We start from the raw sequence: 26,276 nt of genomic DNA, 5'->3' as shown, positions 1-26,276 counted from the left end.
CCTCCTCAAGTCTTGTCCATGTCAGTGGTGCAGCCATCCCAGACACACAGACCGGTCTGTCTGTTGGAGAGGGGTTACTCCTAAACATACTGATGTCTTCTGTTGGAGAGTAGACCAAGAATGTTTCTTTGGAGGGGGATAGGACGTCTGTAGACATAAATGTATTCTTTTGTTGTGTTGTTTGGTTTGGTTGGTTGTTTTTCAAGACAAGATTTCTCTGTACAACCCTGGCTCTCCTGGAACTTGCTCTGTAGATTAGGTTGACCTTGAACTCAGAGATCTACCTGCCTCTGCTTCCCAAGTGCTGGGACTAGAGGTGTGCCCATAAGTCTGTTCTTGAGCTGTCAAAGACTGCTTTCGATGTGGTCAGCACCTGTAACCCTACAGTTGCCACTCTGCACATCCAGCACTCTCCTGCAGCCTGGCCTATAAACGTCTAGCCCTCAGTTTCTGGCTAGGGTATCTTTTCCTTACTCCCTGTTCTTGCTGATTCCTAGCCCTGAGTGGTGGCCTGGTTAGAGCAGGCCATGTCTTTTGACATGGCATATCACACAAGTGAGATGGAGAATAACTAGCTTTGATAAGTAGGAGGCTTGAGCATTAATTTTTTATGCATCAGCAGTGACCAAGTGAGTGAATTCAATTATGAGTCTGCTTTTTCTTCACTCTCCTCCCTATGATGTGGTGGTTCAGAGTTGAGACAAGGAAACCTGTTGAAATGAGAAACCCTTATTTCCTAGCTTGACCCCCTTACTAATTCGGGTTAAATTGCTGTGCTATTGCAGTGGTGACACATTGTGTCTGCTTCTGTTTGTATAAGAGGATGCAGTGGGGGAGGAAGGACCAATTTGTGCAGAGATAAAAGGTGTCACAGGCAGATAACTAACGTTCCAGCCTCATGCCTGCTCTCATTGTTGCTCAATTTGCTCCGTCTGTAAGCCCAGCCTTCCCCTCTTTCTTCCTTTCCTCCCCTTGGTCATATTTTACCTCTATGCCACAATGTAATGATGCCCTGCGTAGTGGGGGAGGAGATAGGCACCTCTGGCTGACAGCCCTTCCTGATAACCAAATTCCAGCCCATCCATCACTAGCCACTCTCTTCAACTTGAGGAAAAGTGATCGTGAAAGGCGGGCTGTTCATCACTCGAGCTCTGTTTATCTCCTCTGGGTGGGGAATGGAAGCAGGAGAGACAAAGAGCCATGTCCCCAGCTAAGTGCTGCTCAGGTTGGTGTGGCTGGCATATGCTGGATGCAGACTTACATCATGTAGGCTGTGGCACTCTGACTAGGTGGTACCCTAGACAGGGCTCCAGGGGTCGGGGGTCGTTCCTGGGGCTCAGTCTCTCTTCACTAGCAGAGTAGTCGCATAGAGAATCGTGGCAGTTCTGAAATGTAGGACAGCTGGTGACAACTGTATTGGAATGGGCAAATGAGAAAGCTGCATGTGCCTCAGAGTCGCCCCTTTGCAGGGTCTTTGCTCTGACTTCTCTTGACCCACTCCTTTGCAAAGTTGGTCCTCTTTCCTTCATGGTCCACTGATGACTGAGACATTCCTTCTCTACATGTCACAGGAACACAATGGTTTCTAGAGATGAGTGATGTCTACACATTTCGGTGCTGTTGGTCATCAGGACTGACAATCCATGCCATTCTGAGATCCAAGTGCCATGGCGTTTCCTGTGAGGTGGAAAGGAGCAGATGATGACTCCAGCCTGCTGGTCCCTCCTCTCTAAAGTCTTGAGTCTGCTAAAAAGTCAGACTCCCAAGATGAGTTTATTGGTTAAAATTTGAAGGGAGCAAAACCTTTAAGGAATAATGTCCACGGCCTCTTCCAGCACAGGTGTCCGTCTGCTCTCTTGCTGGACCTGCCTTTTGGAATCTGCCTGCAGTCTGTCTGTCAGACCTCTGTGGTCTCCTCAACTCAAACCTTGTGGCATTCCCCCAAGCTCCATTCACCAAATCTTCAAAGCTGAAGCCTGCTTAACAATGGTTCCACCTTGGTCATACCCATTAGCAAGGGGTGGGGTGTGGGGGCTCCCTTAATGAGCTACTCCCCTGCTTTGACTGGCGCCAAGCTCACCACACCTGTTTGCTATCAAAGCTGTCTGGGCCACGCCAGAAAGCTCAGTTGCAGGTGGTAGGCCTGAATGAGGGCTGGGTTGGGGAAGGTGGGGCTCCCTTTGCTTTGTTGTCTGTTTGTGGGGAGAGACATTGTCTTACGGTTTTATCCTCCCATGTTCTCTTCTTTCTAAGCAGAAGCTCTTGTTTTGTTGTTTAAAAGTGTCAGCAGGAAGCTAGACAAGTGAGGAGTCTGGCAATCATCTGAGGATAGGGATGGAGGTTCTGTTCTGGTTACTTGATAAGAGCAAGACCACATGGTAAATGCCAAGGTATGGGCCCTTTCTGGCTCTAGGCCCACAGCATTTGAAGAGTGATCATGTACCTTGCTTTAGAGCCCACAGGCAGGACTGGTGTGCACGTGTGGGGGTGGATGGTGTCCTTAAAAGGGGCCCCTTGTATTCATGAAACTGAAGGAAGTTTTGATTTGGTGAAGAAAAAAAGTCCCATTCCTTTTTATGGCCTGGACATAATTGGGTCTTTTCTATTGGCCATCAGTGATGTCATTCCGACCCCTCATAAAGAAGGGGAAATCACACCTGTGGACTCGGTGCATAAAATTTCATTGGGCAACAGTAATAAGCATGACCAGATGATGTTTGGGCAGTTGGGGAGCTTTGTGCCCAGTGAATCCAGCTGCATGGAGACCTGGGCACCATAAACTTGCCTGCACGTTTATGCCCGCAGGCTAGTTCAGGGCCCACTGCCAGTGGCTCTTTTCCTTGGGATCAATATCTGGTAGAAATTGAGCATTTGGACCCTTTGTACCGGGAGTCTTTGCCCTTTTCTTTGCCAGATTAATGGAACCGTGTATTATCTACTGGTCCCTACTGACTTTAGACTCCTAGAATGTTGAATGAAGATAGGACCTTGAGCAGTAGCTACCATCCTACCCACCTCTACAAGGTTCCGAGCTTTGCCTTCTCAGAGATGAGTCAAAGTCTCTAGGAGAATATGTGCAGTTGGCACCCATATATTCAGAAGCCTTAGAGTTCATTTCTAGTTCTAATCTTGACTTGTTACATGATTGAACAAATTCTTTTTCTTCACTGAATCTGTTTCCTCGTTTGTGTAGGGAATGGTGACCACTCTAACCTGCCTTGTGCTCTCTATGCTGGGATAGGAATGTGTAATAAAGATGTCTAGCTATTGTCCCATGAGACACCTGGAAGTTCAGGTTCTAGCTCTTGGTTCTATCTTTCATGAAGTTGAGTCTGGGCCCTACTATATTTGTATTGTTTATGCTGGGAGTCACAGGACTGGAATATTCAGAGGAGCACTAGCAACCCTACTCTTCTCCTTAGATCTGCAAATTCATGCATGGAGTTCCCCCTTCATACTTCAGTCGGATATAGAGTACAGAGAGGCACTAAGGATTGCTGCTGGTCTGTGGGAGTTTGAATGTAGTTGGCCCCATAATCTCATAGGGGGTGGCCCTATTAGGAGGTGTGGCTTTGTTGGAATGAATGGGTGTGGCCTTGTTGGAGGAATTGTGTCACTGTAGAGGCAGGCTTTGAGGTTTCCTATGCTCAGGATACCGCCCAGTATCTCATTTGGCTTCCTGTTGCCTGAAAGATGTAAGACTCTGAGCCACTTCTGCAGCACCTTGTCTGCTGCACCCCAGAGGTCCCATATGCCATTCACTGCTCCAAACAACCCTCATCTGAGGGTCCCTCCAAGTGGCTTCATGACCATAGCAGTCCAAGAGGCATTCATGGGGCGGATGCATGAGTTGATCCTGAGCTGGAAAATGGAATCAGCCAAAGTAGAAGGACTGAGTCTTGGATTTGGGGTTCACAGGATCCTACCCAAGGCTGCTGAGTGGCTCCTGAGGAACTCCAGGCTGTCTTGCCCTCTCCAGACCTCAACTTGCCTGTCAATGATGCAGGGACAATGAGGGTTACACCTATGGGGTGAATGAGAACAGATCCAGTAATGATCCACTCCATGCCCACAGTAGCAGCTAACGTGGGGGTGACCAGGCTTCCTTCTTCCCAGGGCCCTTAATCATTTATTTTTTTGGTTAATTAAATGATAAAATTTCATATTTGATTATTTACTACCAGTCGGTGCCATTATGAGCTCGTATATAAATCACACAGGAAGCTAGACTCCAGGACACCCCTATAGCTGCTCCTCAACAGAGCCTTGGAGGGGCCCAGGAGGGGAGAGACTGTCCTGGAGAGGCCACGCTTGATCCGACTCCCCTGACCCCAGTTTGATCCAGTGTCCTACACCATTAGGACTCCCAACCAGAGCCTGCCATGATGATAATGGACTGAATCTCTGAAACTGTAAACAATTAAGTGTTTTCCTTTGTAAGAGTAGCCGTGGTCATGGTGTCTCTTTACAGCAATAAAAACCCATGTTCAGATATGAATGACTGTTTAGATGATCTTTCTTTCTGGTCTGTTCTCACTGCAACTCCTGTGGAGAGGAGCAGGCAGGATCCCACTGATCTAGACCTTTCCTACCTGGAGGTGTTGTCTATAGTTGTCATGTACCAATGAAATCCCTCAGAAAGGGGACTTGAGAGATGGCTCAGCGGTTAAGAGCACTGACTCTTCTTCCAGAGGTCCTGAGTTCAATTCCCAGTAACCACATGATGGCTCACAACCATCTATAATGAGATTTGGTGCCCTCTTCTGGGGTGCAGGTACGCATGCAGGCAGAATACTGTATATGTAATAAATCTTTAAAAATAATAATCTTAAAATAATAATAAGTAATCTTTTTAAAAAATCCCACAGAAAAGGGAATCCCTTGGGGCCGCCCTTTTCTGATTAGGTCCCTGTGTTCCTCCTCTCCACAATAGACCTCAATGTAATTTTTCTGAAACAATGAGCTTAGCAATCATTTTCTAGGACACAAAGGATAAGGAACATCAAAGAAAAAGAAGCAAATGATGCGATTTAAACGGTCCAATTACAGTTTGCTTCTCAGGAAATTCCATTCTAGCTGCTCAGGCCACTTCTTACCCTTAGAAGCCTTGCTTAATGGCTTCATGTCCTTGGTCCCTGGCCCTATATGGGCATACCACTTCTGGATACCCCTTCATCAGCCAGAAATTCTCCTCCAGAAAGCTAGCTAGTTACAGATAATGTTGCTGTGCCATCTGTCTTTGAAAGAAACCTGCCACTCCAGAAAGACAGTGCCAGGTGTGATGACATATGCTTTTAATTCCAGCACTCGGGAGGCAGAGGTGATCTCTCTGAGTTCAAGGCCAGCCTGGTCTACAGAAAGAGTTCCAGGACAGACAGTGCTATGTAGAAAGACCCTGTCTCAAAAGAAAGACGTAATTCATCTTAGTTTACTTCCTGAGGTTAACTTCCTATTAGTATCTGTCAAATATTTGAATGGTGATGAAAGGAAGGTTAGATTTCCCTTCAACTTTCTGAGGTGAACTTGTTTCCACTAGATTCTCTTAGCCACAGTTCCTAAGAAAGGCGCCTGCACTTGTGTTCTCCATCGCCTTGTCTCTCAGAGGTTCTTCCCTCTACTCTTCCTTGCCTGGCCCACTGCTGTTAACACTGCTCACTAGGTTCACGGGGCCTCCAGATTATGAAGTCCATTGGGTTTTCTCACGTCTCATTTTATTTGGTCACTCTAACATTTGACACCAATAACTTGATTTTAAGCTAAAAAGTCAGCTCTGTGGCCAGACGTGGTGGTGCACACCTTTAGTCCCAGCCCTTGGGAAGCAGAGGCAGGTAGAGCTCTGTGTTCTGCAAAGCAAATTCCAAGGCAGCCTGAGCTGTTACAGAGAGAAACCCTGTCTTGAAAGACAGATCAAACAAAAATATCAGCTCTATGTATTACAGAAAAGGAATGCATGCTTCTTCGAGAACTTAGGCTAACCACAAGTGATAGGAAGTGGCGTCAAAAGGACATATGTGACCTCAGGTTCCTGATGTCATGAGAAGGGGCAATGAGTCGAGAGAGTCTTGACTCATAAAGCATTGTCTCTTAGGAACCGTGCAGAGACCCAAGGCCTGTGACCTGGAGCAGGGTAGCAGGTGGAAAGCTATCTGAGCTCTTGGATCTTAGGAAGGTTCTGGGAAGATGTGCAAGTCTTTTCTCTCTCCCTTTTTTTGTTTAGTTAACATTTTTTCCTTTATTTTGCATACCGTCCACAGTTTCCTCTCCCTCCTTCCATTCCCTACCCCCAACTCTCATCTTCTCCCCTCCCCAACCATCTCCATTCAGAAAGGGCAGGCTTCCCATGAATTGAACATAGCATGGCACATCAAGTTGAGGCAGGACTGAGCTCCTCCCACTGTGTAAAGGCTGGACAAGGTAACCCAGCATGGGGAACAGGTTCCCAAAAGTCAGCTAAGTGCAAGGGACAGGTCCTGTTCTCACCATGAGGAGTCTTACAAACAGATCAGGCTACACAAGTGTCACACACATGCAGAGTGCTTAGGCTGATCTCTGGCATTCTCCCTAACTGTTGGTCAGAGTCCGTGTGCTCACATGAGCTCAGGTCAGCTGTTACTGTGGGTTCCTCTGTTATAACCTTGACTCCCCTGGCTCAAACAATCCCTCCTCTCTTTCTTCAGGACTCCCAGAGCCTGGCCCAGTGATTGTTTGTGGATCTCTGCATCTCTTTTCATCAGTTACTGAATAAAGGCACTGTGATGACAATTAGGGTCGTCACCAGTCTGATTACAGTAGATGAAGATGTGGAAGTCTTGTTCTCTGTAATTTTCTTTTAAGACAGGGTCTCTCCATTATGTAGCCTTGGCTGTCCTAGAACTCACTATGTAGACCATACTGGTCTTGAACTCACAAAGATCTGCCTGCCTCTGCCTCCGAAGTGCTGGGATTAAAGGCGTGCGCCACCATACCCGGTTTTTGTTTTGTTTTTGTTTTTCGCATAATTTCTGAAGACTCATTTTCCCTTTTTGAGCCCTGTGTTAGTCAGTTTTCTGTTACTGATACATACCTGAGATACCAGTTTTTAAAAAGGGAAGACTGTTTACTTGCTCCTCTTTTGGAGGACTGGGAACGTAGTCCACTTGTTAGAGTACTTACCTAGCATGCCTGACACCCTGGGTTTGACCCCAACACTGCCTAAAAGTGTAGTGGCACAGGTTTCTAATTCTAGTATTTGGGAGCTGGAGTCAGGAGGGCTACATGAGACCCTGTTTTTAAAAAAAAAAAAAAAAAGTCACCTACCAACCAGGAGCTGGGTGTGGTGGTGTATGCCTTTAATCCCAGCACTGAGCAGAAGCAGGTAGATCTGTGAATTTGAAGCTAGCCTGGTCTACATTGTGAGTTCCAGGCCAGCTAGGACTATAGAGTGAGATCCTGTCTGAAGCAAACAACCAAACGGGCTAGAGAAGTGACTCAATGGTTAAGAGCACTTACGGTTCTCGCAGAGGACCCAGGTTAAATTCCCAGCATTCATATGGTATTCACAATCATCTGTAGCTCCAGTTCCAGGAGATCTGACATCCTCTTCTGACCTCTCCACCAGGCACATGATGCACAGACATATGTCCGAGCAAAAACACTCATGCATATAAAATAATAAATCTAAAACAGACAGCTCTAGAGCAGCAGCAGGAAGACCACAGTAGACTACAGGACCTACCTCGTAGGGTCACTTTGAGGGAAAATGTACATAAAGTCTTAACGTGAGGCTAGAAAAATTGCTCAGAGTTAAGATCACTAACTGCCCTTTCAGAGGTCCTGAGTTCAATTCCCAGCAACCACATGGTGGCTCACAACCATCTATAATGAGAGCTGATGCCCTCTTCTGGCCTGCAGGCATACATGCAGGCAGAACACTGTATACATAATAAATAAATAAATCTTTAGAAAAAAGTCCTTAACATGTTAAAAATAGAATTTAACAAATTAGGAAGTAGTAGCAGCTGATGTTATTCTGTGTAATATCTGAAAACTCACATTTTGTTCTAAGGAATGCCCCTGAGCCCGGTATCCATGGTGCTGGAGGTGGGATATCTTCCTCAGCTGGGGACCCTGCTGATGTGTTGACCCTGTGCTTTCTTTGTTCTGTAGACTTTGTTTTGTTTTGTTTTTTGCTTTGTAACGTAAGGCTCTGCACTTGGGACATGTGTGTTTCCAACTTGTTTTCTCCTCTCTTTTTGTAGGCTCCCAGGCCAGTGCCATTATTTAGGCCTGCCCGTGGCGGATTACTTCAAGCAGTGGATTAATCTGAAAAAGGTACCATCTGAGCTTCACCCAGAGCCGCTGGTTTCCTGTACTTCCCCCCACCCCCTAACCCTTGTGTCTTTCCTTTTCTTTATTTTCTCAGTATCCCTTTTTTCTCTTCCCTGGGTAATAATGCACTGAAATGTTGATGTTTCTGGGGATGGGGAGCTGCTTAAATGTCAACTACTAGTAGGTGGAGTCCGATTTGTGTCTTCCAAACAACATAGAAGTCCCAGTTAGAAAAATTTTTTTTTTCTTTCTGAATCTCTGGGCTGAGCTGTGCTGTCACTAGGAGAAGCATGGTACTTGATCTTTTTTTATATGCTCCTGAGTGTGGTCTTTGTGCTCTAGTTAGGAAGAGGGGTTTGCCTAAGTTGGCTTTGCTCTTACCTGGCCCTAGCAGAGCCTTTTTCATGTGGGGGGAGGGGGACAATGGAAGCTAGACTCTTGGAGCATGAAGGAGGATCTTGGCACTAATACAGCATTGTAGGCCTAGGAGAGTTTGATAGGGTTGTGGGCCTCAAAAGTATCCTGTATAGCTTGGACAGTTCCCTAATAGTGAGTCACACAGGAAACCAGCCTTCCCTAGCAGGTGCTGTGCTTCCTAGGTGAGCAAAAGAAGTAATGTAGTCATGAGTTTCTTGGTTCCTTGCTCTAGAGGAATTATTGCTCCAGGAGTCCCCAGCCGCTAGGAGAATGATGCCCACATGTCATCCTCCTAGAGCAGTCTCAGGGTCTACTTGAGGCATCCAGGCAGCTTAGTGACACTCAGGGATCTTGAAGAAGGGAAAGCACAGCAGGGTCAGGATGGAGACTCCCTGTAGGCCTAGGGGAAAGAGGCCATTGCAAGATCACATTAGATACTGTGAAGATTGGGATCTTAGACTGGGTAGTCAAGGAAGGGGAGTATGCCAGGAGGAGACTGCCTTGTAGGCAGAAAGAGCAACCTGCTTTTGTGGGTGGATGTGGAAGAACAGTAGGGAAACTAGTTCTGTATTTGCTCCATACAAGGGTGACGGTGGACTCGGTCCCATCTTTGTTTTCCTTTCCCTCATGTGCATCCTTTGTACTCTTCTTTGTTCTCTGTCCCGCCACCTCCTCATGGTCACTCACAAAGCTGAGTCTCTGACACTGCTTCACTGAGGAGACTAGGCTGTCCTAGCGTCGTACTTTGGTCTGGATGTCTCCCTTCAGGAAACACGCCTCTTGCCTTTTTTTCTGTCATCATCAGGCACATTCCCTCTCTCTGAAGATGCGGTTTAGACATCGCTTCTGCTGAGCTTCTCTTGCTGTGAGGCTCCCTGGACTTGGGATATCAATGTACTCAGCAATAAATCCATTCTCGTTTACTTCCAGGTGTGTCCTTCCGGGGCACAGAGACAGAGTCTGGTTCTAGCCTCAGTGGCTGGGCTGGGGTCAGCTAGACTCAGAGTGTGTATGCTTGCTGGCCACCTCCTCACTGAGAACTAGCTTCATAGAGACCCTCTTGGGTGGAGCATGCATGTGTAGATAAGACACTGTCCAGGAAAACAGTGTGCCAGCTGTCAAAACTTATCTGAGACTGCTTGCCAGCCTCAACAAATGCAATGTGAAGGCCCGGCCAGGCGAGGCAGGCACTGACCATTAAAAATTACTCTGTGAAGTTCACTAGAATTTTGTGTATGATAACTCTCTGCCTTTAGGTTCCTAGGCAGAAGGGCAGGAGAGTAGCTGACCCATATGGTAACACTAGGGTCACCATGGTGCTTTAGGCTGTCTTGAACCTCTTCAATCAATTTTCTACTGGACTGCCAAGATATGGAAGAAAAGCATGGGTATAAAGGGAAACTGAGGACTCTACTCCCAGTTAACCTTGTATTTTCTTCTTGTGAGGTAATCCAAGCAGGCTTGGGAAAAAGAAGGAATCCGATCCCTTCCTCTCTAGCCCCAGCCTATATTGTGCTTCAGGTGTGTGACTATGTGAGTCCGCATTTCCAAAGGCCTCTAATCTGAGAAGAAATGAGAGACTTTTTTCAGCTCTCCTCTCCTTCAGAAATTGTGGGGTGCCTCAGAAAAGGGAATTTCCAACAGCTGTGCTCTGACACCTCCTACCTCCACCTGCTTCCCCTGGAGCAGAGTGGCAAAAGCCACTGTTGGCTGACATTTGGGATGCTGTTGAATGATCTTAGATTTTTATCGAGCTGTCAACTTTAAGACTTGAAGCTCTGCTCCCAGCTCTTTTGAAGAGATTAGAAATGTTACTAAGGAATAAGAGAATACACATGCATGTATGCACACACATATACATATGTGTGTGTTTTCACATAAACATAGTCATATGCACAAAGATATAACATACACAACTCATCCATAAACATACTCTGGAGCGCTTTCTGTGTGTCAGGTACTGTGTTAGGTTCTGGAACTATAACAGAGAAGCTGACTGTTGAACATCATTTCACTTCTGTCTAGTAACATGTTTAGGACCATTGAGAGCTGCGGATTGCTTAAGAAAGAACTAGATTTATTGAGGTAGAGTCCGAGAGTAGTTTCCTAGGGAAGGGTCTCTACGTTCTAGTCTGAAGGAGGAATTGGCCAAGCTTAGGGAGCAGCATATGGTGAAGCCTGAGGTGAGGAGACGCATGGCTTCTTTATAAAAGCTGAGAAGACAAAATTTTTGCCTCTTGTTCATTGTTCTACCCCCCCCCCTATCACTTTGGATGGTTCACAGTACAGGGAAACTTAATTCCATTTCCTGAATGAGTGACTGCCAAGACATAGGGGCTGTGAGAAGAGGAAAACGGCATGCGGTGAAGCCGGAAGCTGAGGCCAGAGCTTGACCATGTTTTGATTTTGGCCCTTGTCTTTAGGATGAAGGGGAGCTACTGAAAGGGTATTAAAAGAAAAATTCAACTCATTTGCTTCTTTGTTTTGTGTTGAGATAGAGTCTCTTGCTGTAACCTAACTGGCCTTAAACTTTTGACATTCCTCCTGCCTTAGTATTCACAGTGTTGAAATTATAGACATGAGCCACCATGTCCATCTCATTTGAGTTTTAAAAAAGATTCTGTGGCTGCTATATAGAGAACTGTAAGAGACCAGTTACTGGTTTCTCTAAATGGATTTGGATTTGGTGTTTGTAGGTGGGACATTTAAAACATTCTTTGGGTAACATTACTGAACTTGTAGCATCTCAGGCCTATGTTCATCAAATACCAGTTTTGACTCTCTACTGTGATTGTACAACCAAATATGTACATGCACACACACACAGATCCCCAGCAGCTCGTGAAGGGTGGGATGGGAGAGTGCTGCTGCTGGTCGAGAGCTATAAAATAAGACCGTTGCCACAGTCCGGGGGAACATGGCAGCTGCTTGGTTTATCTGGCTAGCTGTGGAAGGTAGAGAACTGCAGCACGAATCATAAAACCCACAGACAGATACTGGGGTTCAAGCTGAAGATCAGAAAAGCAAAGCAGCCAAGCCACTAGAGAAGTCTTATCGCTTACCAAGGCTGGGCGACTGCAGGCTGAGCTTTGAGCCTCTGTCTACTCCTATTTTATATTCCCCTTTAGTGCTGGGATTAAAGGTGTGAGCCATCACTACCTAGATCTGTTTCTGCATTGATCTTATATAGCCCAGGGTGTCCTTGAACTCAGATCCATCTACTTGTCTCCCAAATCCTGGGATTAAAGGAGTGTGACACCACTGCCTGCCTTCTATTGACTTAGTTTTACCTTCTGATCTTCAGGCTAGCTTTATTTATTAAAAAAATAAATAAAATATCATTATAGAGAACTGGGATGGTTGTAAAATGTTGAATGGTATAGTCAATTCTGTTATGATACAAACATATAGGTTCCTAAAAATCCCTGTACTAGCTAGATATGGCCACCCAGGTTTGTAATCCCAGCACTTAGAAGGTTTAAACAGGAGAATTGCCTTTAATTCAAGGCCAGCCTGAGCTATAGAGTTGAAGACTAATCTGGGTTACAGAGTAAGACCTTGTCTCAAAAACCAAACCAAACAACAAAATTTCTTAGACTAAGGGAAATCGTCCAGTAGAAATGACCTAGGAAGTGCATCACACCGAAACTCCATCATAACACAGCAAAGAAAGACAATTACTTTAATTGATAGTATAGTTTCAGTTAAATGATTAAAAAATACATAAATGCTATAATAGCACTTTGAATAAAAAATCTAAAATTCACATATAGAAATAGATGTAAGAAGGGCTATAGTTGGTGAATTATTGTGAAGGGGGATGGGGACAGGAGATTGTCTGAAATCAAATGGGAAATTGTAACCAGAAGGATGTGGCTGTAACATGTATGATGAGCTTAGTGTTGGCTGTTAGGTGTGTTTTAGATGTGCATGCATGCATTTTATATGATCTGACAGAGTTCCCTGTTCAGCCAAGTTTAGCTTCCTTTATCTCCTCTATCTTTGTAAGAATCTCACTATTTAGCCCAGGCTGGCATAGCACTTAGACTTTTCCTGCCTTTACTCCCCGAGTAGTGGGATTAGAGGTATCCACTACCACATCTGGGATTAGAGGTATCCACTACCACATCTGGGATTAGAGGTATCCACTACCACATCCGGGATTAGAGGTATCCACTACCACATCCAGGATTAGAGGTATCCACTATCACATCTGGGATTAGAAGCATCCACTACCACATCTGGGATTAGAGGTATCCACTACCACATCTGGGATTAGAGGTATCCACTACCACATCCGGGATTAGAGGTATCCACTACCACATCCGGGATTAGAGGTATCCACTATCACATCCGGGATTAGAGGTATCCACTACCACATCTGGGATTAGAGGTATCCACTACCACATCTGGGATTAGAGGTATCCACTACCACATCTGGGATTAGAGGTATCCAATACCACATCTGGGATTAGAGGTATCCAATACCACATCTGGGATTAGAGACATCCACTACCACATCCGGCACATCTAGTATATCATTTGGAAAAATGACAGAAACAAATGCTAAATTCTTTTTTAATACATCGATTACATTGGGACAAACTTGTTCTTTGAAACTGAGTATTATAGCAGCACCAACTGTGTAATGGTGATTGGTTGTAAAAATTAGGGGTGAAAGAAACAGTCATTATGGCCTTAGAGTTTGAGTGAGCACCTTGGTAAATTAGAATGAATTTTATGTGCTAGTAGAAGGAGAAGCTTAAGATTAAAAAACAAAGAACTTTGGAAACAGAAGGCAGAGCAGTCCAGCTTCACTCTTAAACCAGTGCCCTCTTGCAAGAATGGTACTGACCCATTCGTGTGGGCTGTTCCCATGCCCTAGTGGTCTTTCAAAGGCCCTACCTCTCAGTACAGATAGAGAAGCAGTTCAATTTTAACATGGACTTTGGGGAGGACAGGAGTTCAATCATTAGTATCTGTGCTCCCCATTAAAGTTCCCACTGGCGCATGTGGCAGTGGATCACTTGGAATATATATATAATATGATTGAGAGATAATTCTTAGTGTGTTTTAAGCTTTAATCAATTATCAATTTAAATTAAAAATTTCTGTCGGGTGATGGTGGCGCACGCCTTTAATCCCAGCACTCGGGAGGCAGAGGCAGGCGGATCTCTGTGAGTTCGAGACCAGCCTGGTCTACAGAGCTAGTTCCAGGACAGGCTCCAAAGCCACAGAGAAACCCTGTCTCGAAAAACCAAAAAAAAAAAATAATAATAAATAAAAAATTAATTAAATAAATTAATTAAAATTTTCCTTGAGAAACTTTTAAGTATGTTTAAACCACTTGATTTAGAGATGCTACATTTTAAACTGTTCGTTGTACACAGTCTACAACATTGTTTCTGATAAAGATTTTGCTTCCTAGCTGAGATGTGATAAAACCATTAATTTACCCATCAGACTTGGTCTGAAAAAGAGCCAAATTATCTCATAATTTTTATACTGCTATCATGTTGAAAATAATATTTGGATATATTAATTGATTAAATAATATTGTGTTTTACTTAAAACAGTTTTAAGCCTTTATCATTATTATGTTTATGTGTTTGGGTGTTTTGCGGTCATGTATGTATACCATGTATTGCAGTACCAACAAAGGCCAGAAGAGGGCCTCAGACCCTGGTACTGGAATTATAGATAGTTGTGAGCCACCATTGGGCTACTGAGAATGAAACCTGGGTCCCCTGGAAGAGCAACCAGTGCTCTTGGCCACTGAGCCACCACTCCATCTCCAACATGTTTTTTTTTTTTTTTCGGGGGGGGGGTTTGAGACAGGGTTTCTCCGTAGCTTTTGGTTCCTGTCCTGGAACTAGCTCTTGTAGACCAGGCTGGCCTCGAACTCACAGAGATCCGCCTGCCTCTGCCTCCCGAGTGCTGGGATTAAAGGCGTGCGCCACCACCGCCTGGCTCTCCAACATGTTTTATCTTTTAATGTGACCACTATAAAACTTCAACTCTCTTGTATATTTGCATTGTGTTTGTACTGAACAGACCTGGGCCAGATACTTGGCTTCTGTGCTCCATTGTCTAATCCTCACAACCCTCCTGAACATAGAGAGGTAATGCTTTCACTCCAGTATGTGGCCAAACTGGAAGTGAAGTTAGTTCCTTGGAACCCAAGTCTTTATGGTACAGAGACAGAGGGCCCCCGAGGGTGGTATCCAGAGGCTGAGATGCATAATTCCAAGGTGAGCAGATGGACCCTAATGACCTTGGTGAGAACGTGTGAGCACAAAGGAAGGATGAGGATAAAGCAAGTGTTTTGGGCATAAGTAAGAAGGCAAGGAGGTAAGAGAAATTTAATGTTTTCAGAGCTGCGGTTCTGAAGAAAAGAACAGGCAAGAGATGTGACGTGGCCGGTACAGGACTAAGAAGGGGGTTGGGGTGGAAGGTGGCCAGCCAGGCTGAAGGGCAGGGAGGATACCTCTGAAAAGGGGAGAGAAGACAGTATACCCTTCCCTACTTCATCCTGACAGAAGAAAAAGAAAGATGGGTGCAGATCCATGTCCACAGGCTTGCTGATTTGATGAGGGCAAGCTGAGGTGGTTTTCATCCGGCTCAGGTTGCTTTCTATTGCTGTGATGAGACCGTGGCTGCGGTGGTTTGAGTAAGAATGACACCACCCCGCAGGCTCACAGATTTGAATAGTCATCGGAAAGTGGCGCTGTGTGAGAAGCACTAGGAGCTGTGGCCTTATTGGAGGAAATATGTCACTAGGGCAGACTTTAAGGTTTCAGAAGCTCAAGCCAGGCACAGTGTGTGTGTGTGTGTGTGTGTGTGTGTGTGTGTCTGTTTACAGGTCAGAGTGTAGCTTTTAGCTAGGTTTCTAATACCACACTTGCCTGCCATGTTCCCTACCATAGTGATGATGATTCACTAAGCCTGTGAAACTGTAAACAAGCCCCAATTAAAAACTTTCTTTTAAAACTTATTTTTGGTTATTTATAATGTCTCTTCACAACAATAGAACAGTGGCTAACAGTCAGAAGCAACTTGTAGAAGGAAATGGTTTGTTTGGTTCACATATTCTGGGTCACAATCCATTGAAGGACGCGTAGGGGCATAGAGGAACATTGCTTACTGACATGTCCGTGTCGTGTCCCTATCCTTATCTACCCCCGTCCCCCGTCCCCACCTTGTTTCATCAGCCTTCTTCTATACTCCAGGACCACCTGCCAAGGGATGGTACTGCCCCTGGTGATCTGGGCCCTCCCATATCAGTCTTTAGTCAAGAAAATACCACACAGACTTGCCTACAGGCTAACCATATGGAGGCAATTTCTCAAACCAGATTCCCTTTCCTAGGTACGACTGAGTTTGTGTCAAGTTGACGAAACCAACCAGCACAACTTGTCAACTTAATACACAAACTCATTACTTATTAAACCATAATCCTCCCTTTCTGTTTATCCCAAGATCTCATATTAATATCAATTTTCATAATAGAAAGTCTTTTTTAAAAGTTCCAGTCTTTAAAAAATTTAAACACTTTAAAAGTTCAGTCACTTTAAAATATCCACAATTTCTTTAAAAGTCCAAAGTCTTTTTAATCGTGGGATTCTATAAAATATAAAGTAAGTTAACACCTTTCTTATTCCAAGAAGGACAAACCAGGGCACAATCACAATAAAAGCAAAACCAAGCTCCAATAGGGTAAAAAACTCTGTATCCAGTTATTTGTATCCAGGATTCATGATCATCTGGACTCTGGGGGGGCTTGGCAGTACCGTGTCTCTGTCTCTGTCATCCGTAGTACATACAGCCTCATGGCCTCAAGCTGACTCCACTGCACACCTGTACTACTTGCTCGTCTCCAGCTCTGACATCTCAAGTATACTGGAGTCTCTGCTGCGGGTGAGGCTGCACCTTTACCAGTTACCTCTCTTCAGGGACTCTAACCTTGCCACACAGTGCCAAGTCTCAGCTGTTTTTCATGACCCCTTCAGCTTTTTAGCTCTCATGCCACCAAAGCCAGTAACATGTAGGAGATTCTTAAACACTAGCAAGTTTGCCTGCCAGCTTTGGCTGCTCTGGACCACAGTTTTTGTGTGCTAACCCTGAGGAAATACTCCAGAAGATTTCACCTCAGTGATGCTCATCTCTTCTTCATCACACCTAGCTCTTTAGCCCCTGATGACCAGAACTACATATTCTCAGTTCAAAATATCACATGAACATGGCTGGTGAGTTGGCCCACTGGATTAAGGCACCTCTGGCTGCCTGACTACCCGAGTTTGATCCTCGGGACCCACACCCTGAAGGAAAGAACCAATGCTGTGTATTGTCCTCTGGCTGCCCCAAACGGACACGTGTACAACACAAGTGAATAAATACAATTTAAAAAATGATTTTTGAAGTATCAAACAGTACCAATAAAGTTTTTAAAGAACTCTCAGATTTCGTCTGAAACAAGCTAAGTAAGCCTCTGCATCTGTGCTGTTCTCAGCATCTTCCAGGCTCCCCACAGAACATCAGTGAGCTCTGAATACCCAAAATCCTGCAATCCTCCCCCAAACAACATGGTCTGGTCTATCCTAGCAGCACCTCATGTTCCTGGTGCCAGTTTCTGCCCTACTTTGCTTTCTGTGGCTGTGATGGTAACTGTGACCAAAAGCAGCTTGGGGGAGGAGGTCGTTTGTTTGGCTTACACATCCAAGTCACACAGTTCATTGAGTGAAGCCAAGGGGCAGGAACTGAAGCAGAGATCATGGAGGAACAATGCTTATTGGTTTGTTTGCATACCTTGCTCAGATGGTTTCTCATACACCTCAGAACTACCTGCCCAGGGGTAGCACTTCCCATGGTGAACTGAGCCCTCCCACCTTGATCTTTAATCAAGAAAATGCTCCACAGACTTGCTTAAAGACCAGCCTTATGGAGACATTTTCAAGAAAAGATTCCCTCTTCTCCATGATGTCTAGGTTTGTGTCAAGCTGGGAAAAAAAGCACACCATCTGATAGTTCAATGTTGCGGGAGCTCCTTCCGCCCCTTCAGCCAATAGCTGCTGAGATACCAGCCCACTGGGGCGTGGTCTCTCTCTCTTTAAAAAAGTTGCCACTGCCCTCCACCTGCCTTTAATCCCGGGAGTCAGTGGCAGCTTTTTTTAAAGAGAGAGACCACGCCCCAGTGGGCTGGTATCTCAGCAGCTATTGGCTGAAGGAGCGGAAGGAGCTCCCGCAACAGTTCAATGGCTTTTACTTTTCTCTGTGAGAAAAACAGCTAAACCATTTGCTGGCAACTAATGGGGGGGGGGGGGGGGCGTGGATCTAGCTGGACTCACAGAAAGTATGAGCAGATAACTGTCCCTATAGGAGACTTTGGGAGCTGACTTGAGGACAGTAGACGTTCTAAACAGTGTTGAGGGTCCAGTTGGGTCAAAGCAGTGCATCGCAGAGCCACTTTGTTCAGAGGTTTGACCCTTAGCAGAGGTGTGAAAAAGGATTCTTAGGTTTGTCTGTGGAGATGTGTTAAAAAGATCCTGTCAGGATAGCAGTTGAGAAGATAGACTGTGGGATCTAAGATGGATACTGAAAGAAGAAGGACCTGATGGCTGTGGACAAAGCTGATATGTCCTGCAGAGATGAGGAGTGGTGCAGTGGGCACAGCTGAGGACGCCAGGCGGCAGGGGAAGAGGCCGTATATAGAACAGTACCATGTCTAGCCAACTGTAGTGGACCCTGAGGCAGAAGGATCACTGCAAGTTCCAGGCTAGCTTGGGTTATAGAGTGAGACTCTATCTCAGAAAAATAAAAAAGGACTAGGAAGGCGGCTCAGCCGATAAAGTGCTTTCCATATAAGCATGAAGACTCCTGGCATCAAAGTAAGAATCCAAGTATGGCACTGGGCATCTGTAATCCCAGTGCTGGACAGGAAAGGCAAAGGGGTCAGAGTTGAAGGTCGTCCTTGTCCAACTTGAATCCTTAGCATGTTTGAGGCTAGCCTAGATTGACATTTAAAAAAAAAGTGGCATGTTTGAATTAATGATTTAAGAAATGGGATATTGGCAATTTCTAAAAGTATAGCCACAGAACTGGTGGCTAAGGTTGGGTAGGAAGAATGTTGTCCTAAATAAGTAACTATGAAACAGAAAGGTTGGTTGAGACGTATCAGGAAAGATATGTATGGACGAAAACAGAAAATGAGTTTTACTCAATACATATGCATGGGACCTAGCTACAAATGAATGTATAAGCGTGTGCCTACACATATATAAACACTTCACATCTATGCAGACCAAGTGTGCAGCTGTGTGCTCACATAGTCACAACTGTCAGGAATCCCCTCTCAGTCACAGCCTGCCTGGGTGGGCTTTGTGGGGAAGTAAGCAAGAGCCTTCAAGGGTTCTGAGCCGGGCATGCAGGCTGCCTGTCCAGTCCTCCCCGCAGGTAGGGGATAGGGCCACCTAGAATTGGTCAGGTAAAAGCAGGGTGTAAACCTGTAAGAATGGCCAAGATCAAAAACACTGATGACAACTTATGCTGGAGAGGTTGTGGGGAAAAGGGAACACTTCTGCATTGCTGGTGGGAATGCAAGCTACTACAATCCCTTTGGATGTCAGTGTGGCAATTTCTCAGAAAATTAGGAAACAACCTTCCTCAAGACTCAGTAATACCACTTTGGGGTATATATCCAAAGGATGCTCAATCGTGCCACAAGGACATATGCTCAACTATGTTCATAGCAACTTTGTCATAGCCAGAACCTGGAAACAACCTAAATGCCCCTCTACTGAAGAATGAATACGGAAAATGTGGTACATTTACACAATGGAGTACTACACAGCAGAAAAAAGATAACGACAACTTGAATTTTGCAGGAAAATGGATGGAGCTAGAAAACATCATTTTGAGTGAGGTAACCCAGATACAGAAAGACAATTATCACATGTACTCACTCATAGGTGGTTTTTAAACATAAAGCAAAGAAAGCCAGCCTACAAACCACAGTCCCAGAGAACTTAGACAACAATGCGGACACTAAGAGAGACTTACATAGATCTAATCTACATGGGAAGTAGAAAGTAGAAAAACACAAGATCTCCTGAGTAAATTAGGAGCATGGGGACCTTGGGGGAGGATTGAAGAGGGGAGGGGAGAAGCAGGGAGGGGAGCAGAGAAAAATGTAGAGCTTAATAAATATCAATAAAAAAAAGGCTGGGTGTAAGGACTGTAGCTCTGCTCTCCCGTTGCCACCTGTCCTCCACACCCTGTTGTGCTTCCTGTGTGCTCTGAAAGGGTGAGCCAGCGGAGATGAAGAGGAGAGAGAACTTTTGGGGGTCTGTCCAAGAAACATTCTGTCTACCCCAACCTCAGGGAGGGGATAGCAGGAGAAACTGCTGAAGGGGGAGGGAGCATGAGAGTCTATGATTGAGTGTGACTTTTCCTGACCTTGGAGCATTCAGAGTCCTAATCAGCACAGTAATAAATTAAGCCCTTATGGAGGAATAAATTCTTGGCCTTAATGAAGTTCTTTGCTGGGGGCCATCGGCAGGTCAGCAGGTCTTGGTGATGCAGCTCTGAAGCTCCAGCAGGCAGGAGTGATCAGAAGTCTACTCGGCAGGTTGATGCTCTGCACCGTTTATGGTAGAGTGGCTAGTGACGCTGGCCCTGGAGCCCTTCTGGGACTGATGAGAAGCTGAGACAAAACAACAAAACTCGAGGGAAAGAGCAGATGTGACTGTCTAGATGCCCTGCCGTGTTCTCAGAGGGAAACTTGCACCACTGGAAGACTTGAGCTCTGTGGGCAGAACCAGGCGGGATGGTGATCCAGGTTTTGGCACCATCCACAGGCGGTTAGTTCACTGTTCACGGTCGTGTGTAGTCTAGGTTGGATACCCGAGACCTCTGACAATCTTTGAGGAACAGGCTGACTGAGCCCAAGGTGCAGGACACACAGCACCAGGTGGGAATAAGTGCATGGTGGAGCCCAGGTGTCTTGTCCACCGGAAGATGGCCTGTAGAGAGGGGCTAGGGCCTGCTGTGGCGCCTGGGCTAGTTCGAGCAAGAGGTTGTTGACCTGCAAGTGAGAACCAGAACCCGGGCACCGGGCTCCAGTTTGTGGGTTCCTCCTCTCGGTCTCCCTTTGCACTGTGTGTGCCACGGGCTCCAGTTTGTGGGTTCCTCCTCTGGGTCCCCCTCTGCAGTGTGTGTGCCTCAGGCTAAGCTCAAGTCCAGCAGTAGAGGAGGGACAGCACTGCATTTAGTGTCAGCTGCCAGAGCCACAGGGAATGTCCCTTTCTTCTCGCCTCCCTGCCCCCATGGCGGAGGGCCCAGTCTGGGCTTTTCCTTTAAATATGTCTTACAGCTGTCTGAACTCTGAAATTTCTTTCAGTCCTTCCCTTGCCTTGTTAACATGTGTTGCCTTTGGGGTAATCAGGGAAAAAATATTATGTCCTTTTACAATTACCGGGTTTTGGAATATTAAAATGTCTCGCTGCATCGGCACTGTTATTTTGATTGGTATTCTAACCTTTGACTAGCCCATAAAGCGCGCCGCTCCTGAAGCCAATATTGCAGGACTGAAATTTAATTCCGAAATGATTCCAGATAATAGGGAGACAGATAATATATGCATGAAGGATATTATGTTTGGACTAACTGCAGCAGGGCCAGGGCTGGGGAGCTGAATAATAGCCCAGAGTGAGTTATAATCTGTGGGACGGAAATGCCTTACTGTCAGGGCCAGGAGAGGAACTCTTAAATCACAGGCATAGGGAGCTGTGATCGCAAGGTGCTTGTTCTGACAGGAAGAGCACTGGAGCCAAGAGGGTAGGTATTGAGGCTTTGCCCATTCTTTCTCTCGAGCTATGTAGCAAGGTCCTGGGTGATATACCCATTGCAGTATCTTGATGACCATACTTTCCTTCCCGTAACATAGCAAACTTCTTGCTGCTTTTGAAATGTATGTAATTATTTCATTTTTTTTTGTTTCTTATGCTACTCCCTTACATTTTATTTTCTCCACTTAGTGTATTTAGAAAACTCCTATTCATCCTTCAAAACCCTTTTATGTGAGCCCTTGTTCTTATGTTCTCTCTCTCTCTCTCTCTCTCTCTCTCTCTCTCTCACACACACACACACACACCCTCTAGTAGAAAAGAATCTGTCACCTCTTCCCTTTAGCACTTTGTACTAAGTGTATCATATTCTTGCTCACTTATGTTTCCTACTTGTCCCTGAGGTCCCTAAGGTCTGTATGTGGCCATCTCTGTTTTCAATACCCAACCCTTGATCCTAACAGTAGGCACAGGTGAGTATTAACTGAGTCAGGCTGCTATAGACAGGTATCTGTCAGATTTTGCCAACCAAATGAGCTTAGAGAAATGAAGCATCTTCCCCCAGGCAAAGAGTCAGGAAGAGGTAAATCCCGAATCAAGTGTGTGTCTTAGATGGGTGGGCAAGGAGGACTTAGTGGTGAAGTAGAAAGACAGACATTTGCTCCCATCCTCCTTAAGCCCTGTACTGGAGTCCTCTTTGCCTTAGGCTCTGCTTTTGAGCATTCTTGGAACTTGAGGCATGAGGGAGCTGTGCTTTTTGGTGCTACAGCTGACATTTGGACAGTAACTCCATGCAAGAGACATTGTCTACTATGAGTCTGTAGCAGCTCACAGGACAGTAACTCCATGCGGGAGACATTGTCTTCTATGAGTCTGTAGCAGCTCACAGGACAGTAGCTTGGGAAGGACACTTCAGTGTGCTGGGGAGAGCTGTGAGGCAGACAGAATGTACAGGATCTCAGCAATGACTGAAAACATTGCAAACCCTGGGGCACAATGCTTATGGAATGTGTGATATACCATGCAGACAAACTGGGAGGACTTGGGCTGGTTTCAAAGCCATGTAGACTTTCTCTGTAAGGCTTGCCCTCCGTTGGTGCGTATACTGGATCTTAGGGATGTAGGTGTGTAGCTCAGAAACCAGAGACCATGATGCTAGGAAGAGCTTTGGAGCCTGGTGTACCAGCCTGGGCTCTATAATGTCACTGCCAACTAGCCCTGTGTGCTGGAGCCAGTCTCTCCCTAAACCAATAGAAAGTGGCCGGCTTAGATTCCCTGGTTCAATACTTGGTAGGTGTAGAGGTTTAGGAAAATCACGTAACTTTGTTGTGCCTCAGTATCCTCTCTAAAATAAGAAATGTAGTATCCTAGTCATAGAGTTGACCTGAGGATGAGGCAGGGGCACACTTGTGAGATACGCAGGCTTCCAAGGAGACTAGAACCCAGGTATGCAGTGGGAGTCTGCCCACAGGCAGTGTGGAGAAGAGCTCCCCAAGCAGGTTCATACTCGGGAAGGCGGACCCAGCACTGTTCTTCACTGTCTTACCCTCGGTACCTGGAGGAGCAGTCTGCTGTCCCAGGCCTGGCTGTCCAGTGGAATAGAGTCACATTCAGCTTAGGGACTTGCTAACTCCGTCACCTTTTTTGGTTTTTCCAGACAGGGTTTCTCTGTGGCTTTGGAGCCTGTCCTGGAACTAGCTCTGTAGACCAGGCTGGCCTCGAACTCACAGAGATCCACCTGCCTCTGCCTCTCGAGTGCTGGGATTAAAGGCGTGCGCCACCACCGCCCGGCTCCGTCACCTTCTTATAGACAGGATCCTTAACCTTCCCTGAACCTTGGTTTCCTTATTCATAAAGTGAAGATAATGAATAATTAACAAGGCCAGACGTGTCTCTAAATGCTTAGTTTAAGCTCCTTGGGTCCCCACCTGCCCTGTAGGGAAAGGAGAAAGTGGAAACCCTGAGCGCTCATGTCTTCACAGGCCAGCCGCTGTGAGCAGTGGGGCAGCACTAGAATGTGGGCCATGTACTCCGGAGCCCATGCTCTTAAATGACTCTGCTGCCTCCGGAGCAAAGCCAGGAGGAGTTGTTTTTATTGGTGGGTAGGATGTGAGGACAGCCTGGCTGGCTTGGCTGCAGCATCTGTCACCCCATTGATCACCAGGGTTGATTTGGCTGATCGGACTTTACTGGCGAGGAGCGTGTCCCTTTCCTCCCTCACCACTCCATGTGTGTCCCTCCCGAAGCTGCATGCTCAATCAAAAAGGACAACCTTCCTGAATAGAGCAGGGCAAGGGTGTATGAGTTGCTGCACTCCCCTGCTAGAACCTCCAAACAAGCTTTCAAGGTAGTGGGAGAGTAAATCCAGAAAGGTTTTAGTCCTGGGCAGAGGTCTGGAGATGACTACATTTTCATGGTGGAGTAGCGGGTGGAGTAGCGGGGGCTTCCAGGGAAGGCCCTGTGGGCGTGAAACTGCTGCTGGTAGAGTCAAGGACGTACAACAGTGATTTTCAGGGTTTAAACTACTGGTGTGGGCTCATCACGTGTTCTTTTTACAGGGGAAACAGTGTATGAGCAAGGGCAATAACTCTTGGACACCACCGTGTTGATGTCCGTGCCAGGGGAGAAGGAACCTGTGGCCCAGGGATAGCACTGTGTGGAGGAGGCCACCTGCTTTGAGACATATCAGCAATGGACAGCTTGGGACTGCTAGGGAAAAGACCACATCCTTCCAGAATGGGGTTGTAGCTGGAGGAATCATTTGAGCATGTCTGTAAAACTTTTAGAAGGGTGCCACACCCAGTGTGGGGTGGGCAGCTTGGCATACCAGCTGCTGGGTGCCCACCTCATTCTACATCCTTAGAGGGTATGATTGCAAGGGGGGAACAGGAGAGGGAGTTAGCTTTGGGTAGCAGGAGTCTGTCTTCTGCCAAGGTCCCTGCATCCTCTGCACTGGACCTCACCCCAGAGTTCTTGCAGTGTCCTCTGTGGCCGAGGACACCAGGCCTACCTCTGGGCCCGGCTGCCCCTCCTGTCCTGCCCACTGAGGGTACTCTCCTAGCCTTGATCCCACAGTAGACCTTGTGCTTGTGTCCCTCAATCCATTCTAGGCTTGTTCTGAAGCACAGAGTGGGGAGTTCTGCTTGGTCATCTTGGGACTTTCCTGACACAGACCTTGATATTCTAACCCTCAGGGTCAGTTTCCAGAGCATAGCATAACTCTGAATCCATGTGTCTTGGTTATTTCATGTGCCCTAGTCTGTGACTTTGAGAGATTGTGAGCCACATGAAGAAAGGGACCATACTTTATTTGCTCTGCCTTTCACAGAGCTAGGGAAGCCACTTGCGCATCCATACTGTGGAAGAGTGAAGGACTGTTGGGACGAGGTGGGCAAGGCTCCAGGAGGGCATCCGGGTGAGACTGGTACTCTTCCACTTAGTCAGTGCCCTCAGTGCCCTCTCCTCGGGTTTGGGTTTTGTTCTTCCTTCCTTTACTTTGTTGCTACTCTGAACCGTGAATTGTAGAAAAGTCAAGGCTGGACTTCAGGAGGCACAATGCAGCCTCCTGTCTGTCACACTGTCCTGCAGCTCACCCTGCCTCCTGTCTGTCATACTGTCCTGCAGCTCACCCTGCCTCCTGTCTGTCACACTGTCCTGCAGCTCACCCTGCTAAGACAGACTTGGGCATGTCTGTCAGTGTCAGTAATAATAGAGCGCTAATGCACTGGGCCCCAGCTGATGCCAGTCTCAGTCCTGGATGCTTAACATACAGCATGCAGCGTCCTCACAGCTGCTCTCCAAGGAAGGGCTTGTCCCTGTCTTATGGTCCTGAAGTAGAAATTTAGGTTAAGAAACCTGCCCAAGGCCACATGACCAGGAAGATGGAAATCCAAGTTTTCCTTCAGTAGTTTCCCTCTTGTCTTTTGCCTAGTAGCAGATATCACCTGAAGGCAACTCTGCTGTCTAACCTGGTTTAAAGCTGGAGACAAACACATAGCAGCCACTACTAGTTAGACAGTCAATAAAAGTCAGTGCTTGGGGAAGGGTAGAGATTGGCCTCACAGTTCAGTCCCTGCAGAGTGATACCTGTTTAATGGGAATCTTTGTGTATAAGAGGGCACACCCACGAATACATGTGTGTCTGTGTTTAGAGAAGTATGTCTTCATGTGGGTGTATTCTGATGTGTGCACAGCCCACCAAGGGTTTGTGGTCTGGCTCCAGGTACTGGCAATGGACAGGTGAGGCCCTTGTCTCTAGAGGGCAGCATGGTGCAGCACAAAGAAGCCTGGGTGAAACCTGGATGGAAGTAGAAAAATAGACACTGTCTCTGGTGTTGGATCACTTGCTCTTAAGGCTTTGGTTTCCTTAGGCGTTGGATGGGGCAGTTTCTTACAGTATGAGTATATTCATGGCATCATGAGTTCCTCTTTTTGCTTTCACAAAGATACAGAGTGTATTAGTTAGAGTTACTGTTGCTGGAATGGAACACCAGGACCAAAAGCAAGTTGGGGAACAAAGGGTTTATTTTGTTTACACTTCATCATCAAAGGCAGTTAGGGCAGAAACTCAAACAGGGCAGGAACCTGGAGGCAGAAGCTGAAGTAGAGACCATGAAGGGATGCTGCTTACTAGCTTGCTCCTTACAGCTTTCTCAGCCTGCTTTCTTATAGAACCCAGGACCACCAACCCAGGGGTGTACCACCCACAATGGG

At 46.3% G+C, this 26,276-nt stretch overlaps 1 protein-coding gene across 6 annotated transcripts in view; it reads left to right on the top strand.

The window, feature by feature from the left end:
- The window catches only part of Eri3 (ERI1 exoribonuclease family member 3), a 135,554-nt gene that overhangs the window by 60,522 nt on the left and 48,756 nt on the right, over positions 1–26,276 (top strand). For all 6 annotated transcript variants that reach the window (XM_057783688.1, XM_057783687.1, XM_057783686.1 and 3 more), the window contains one exon: positions 8,238–8,310. In XM_057783688.1, coding sequence (XP_057639671.1) covers positions 8,238–8,310 — 73 coding nt within the window. The remainder of the gene's footprint in view (positions 1–8,237; positions 8,311–26,276) is intronic.

This window comes from Chionomys nivalis, chromosome 11 (assembly GCF_950005125.1).
Source record: "Chionomys nivalis chromosome 11, mChiNiv1.1, whole genome shotgun sequence".
Taxonomy (NCBI): Eukaryota; Metazoa; Chordata; class Mammalia; order Rodentia; family Cricetidae; genus Chionomys; species Chionomys nivalis.
Note: the sequence above shows the minus strand (reverse complement) of the source record. Positions and strands in the feature narration are given on the sequence as shown.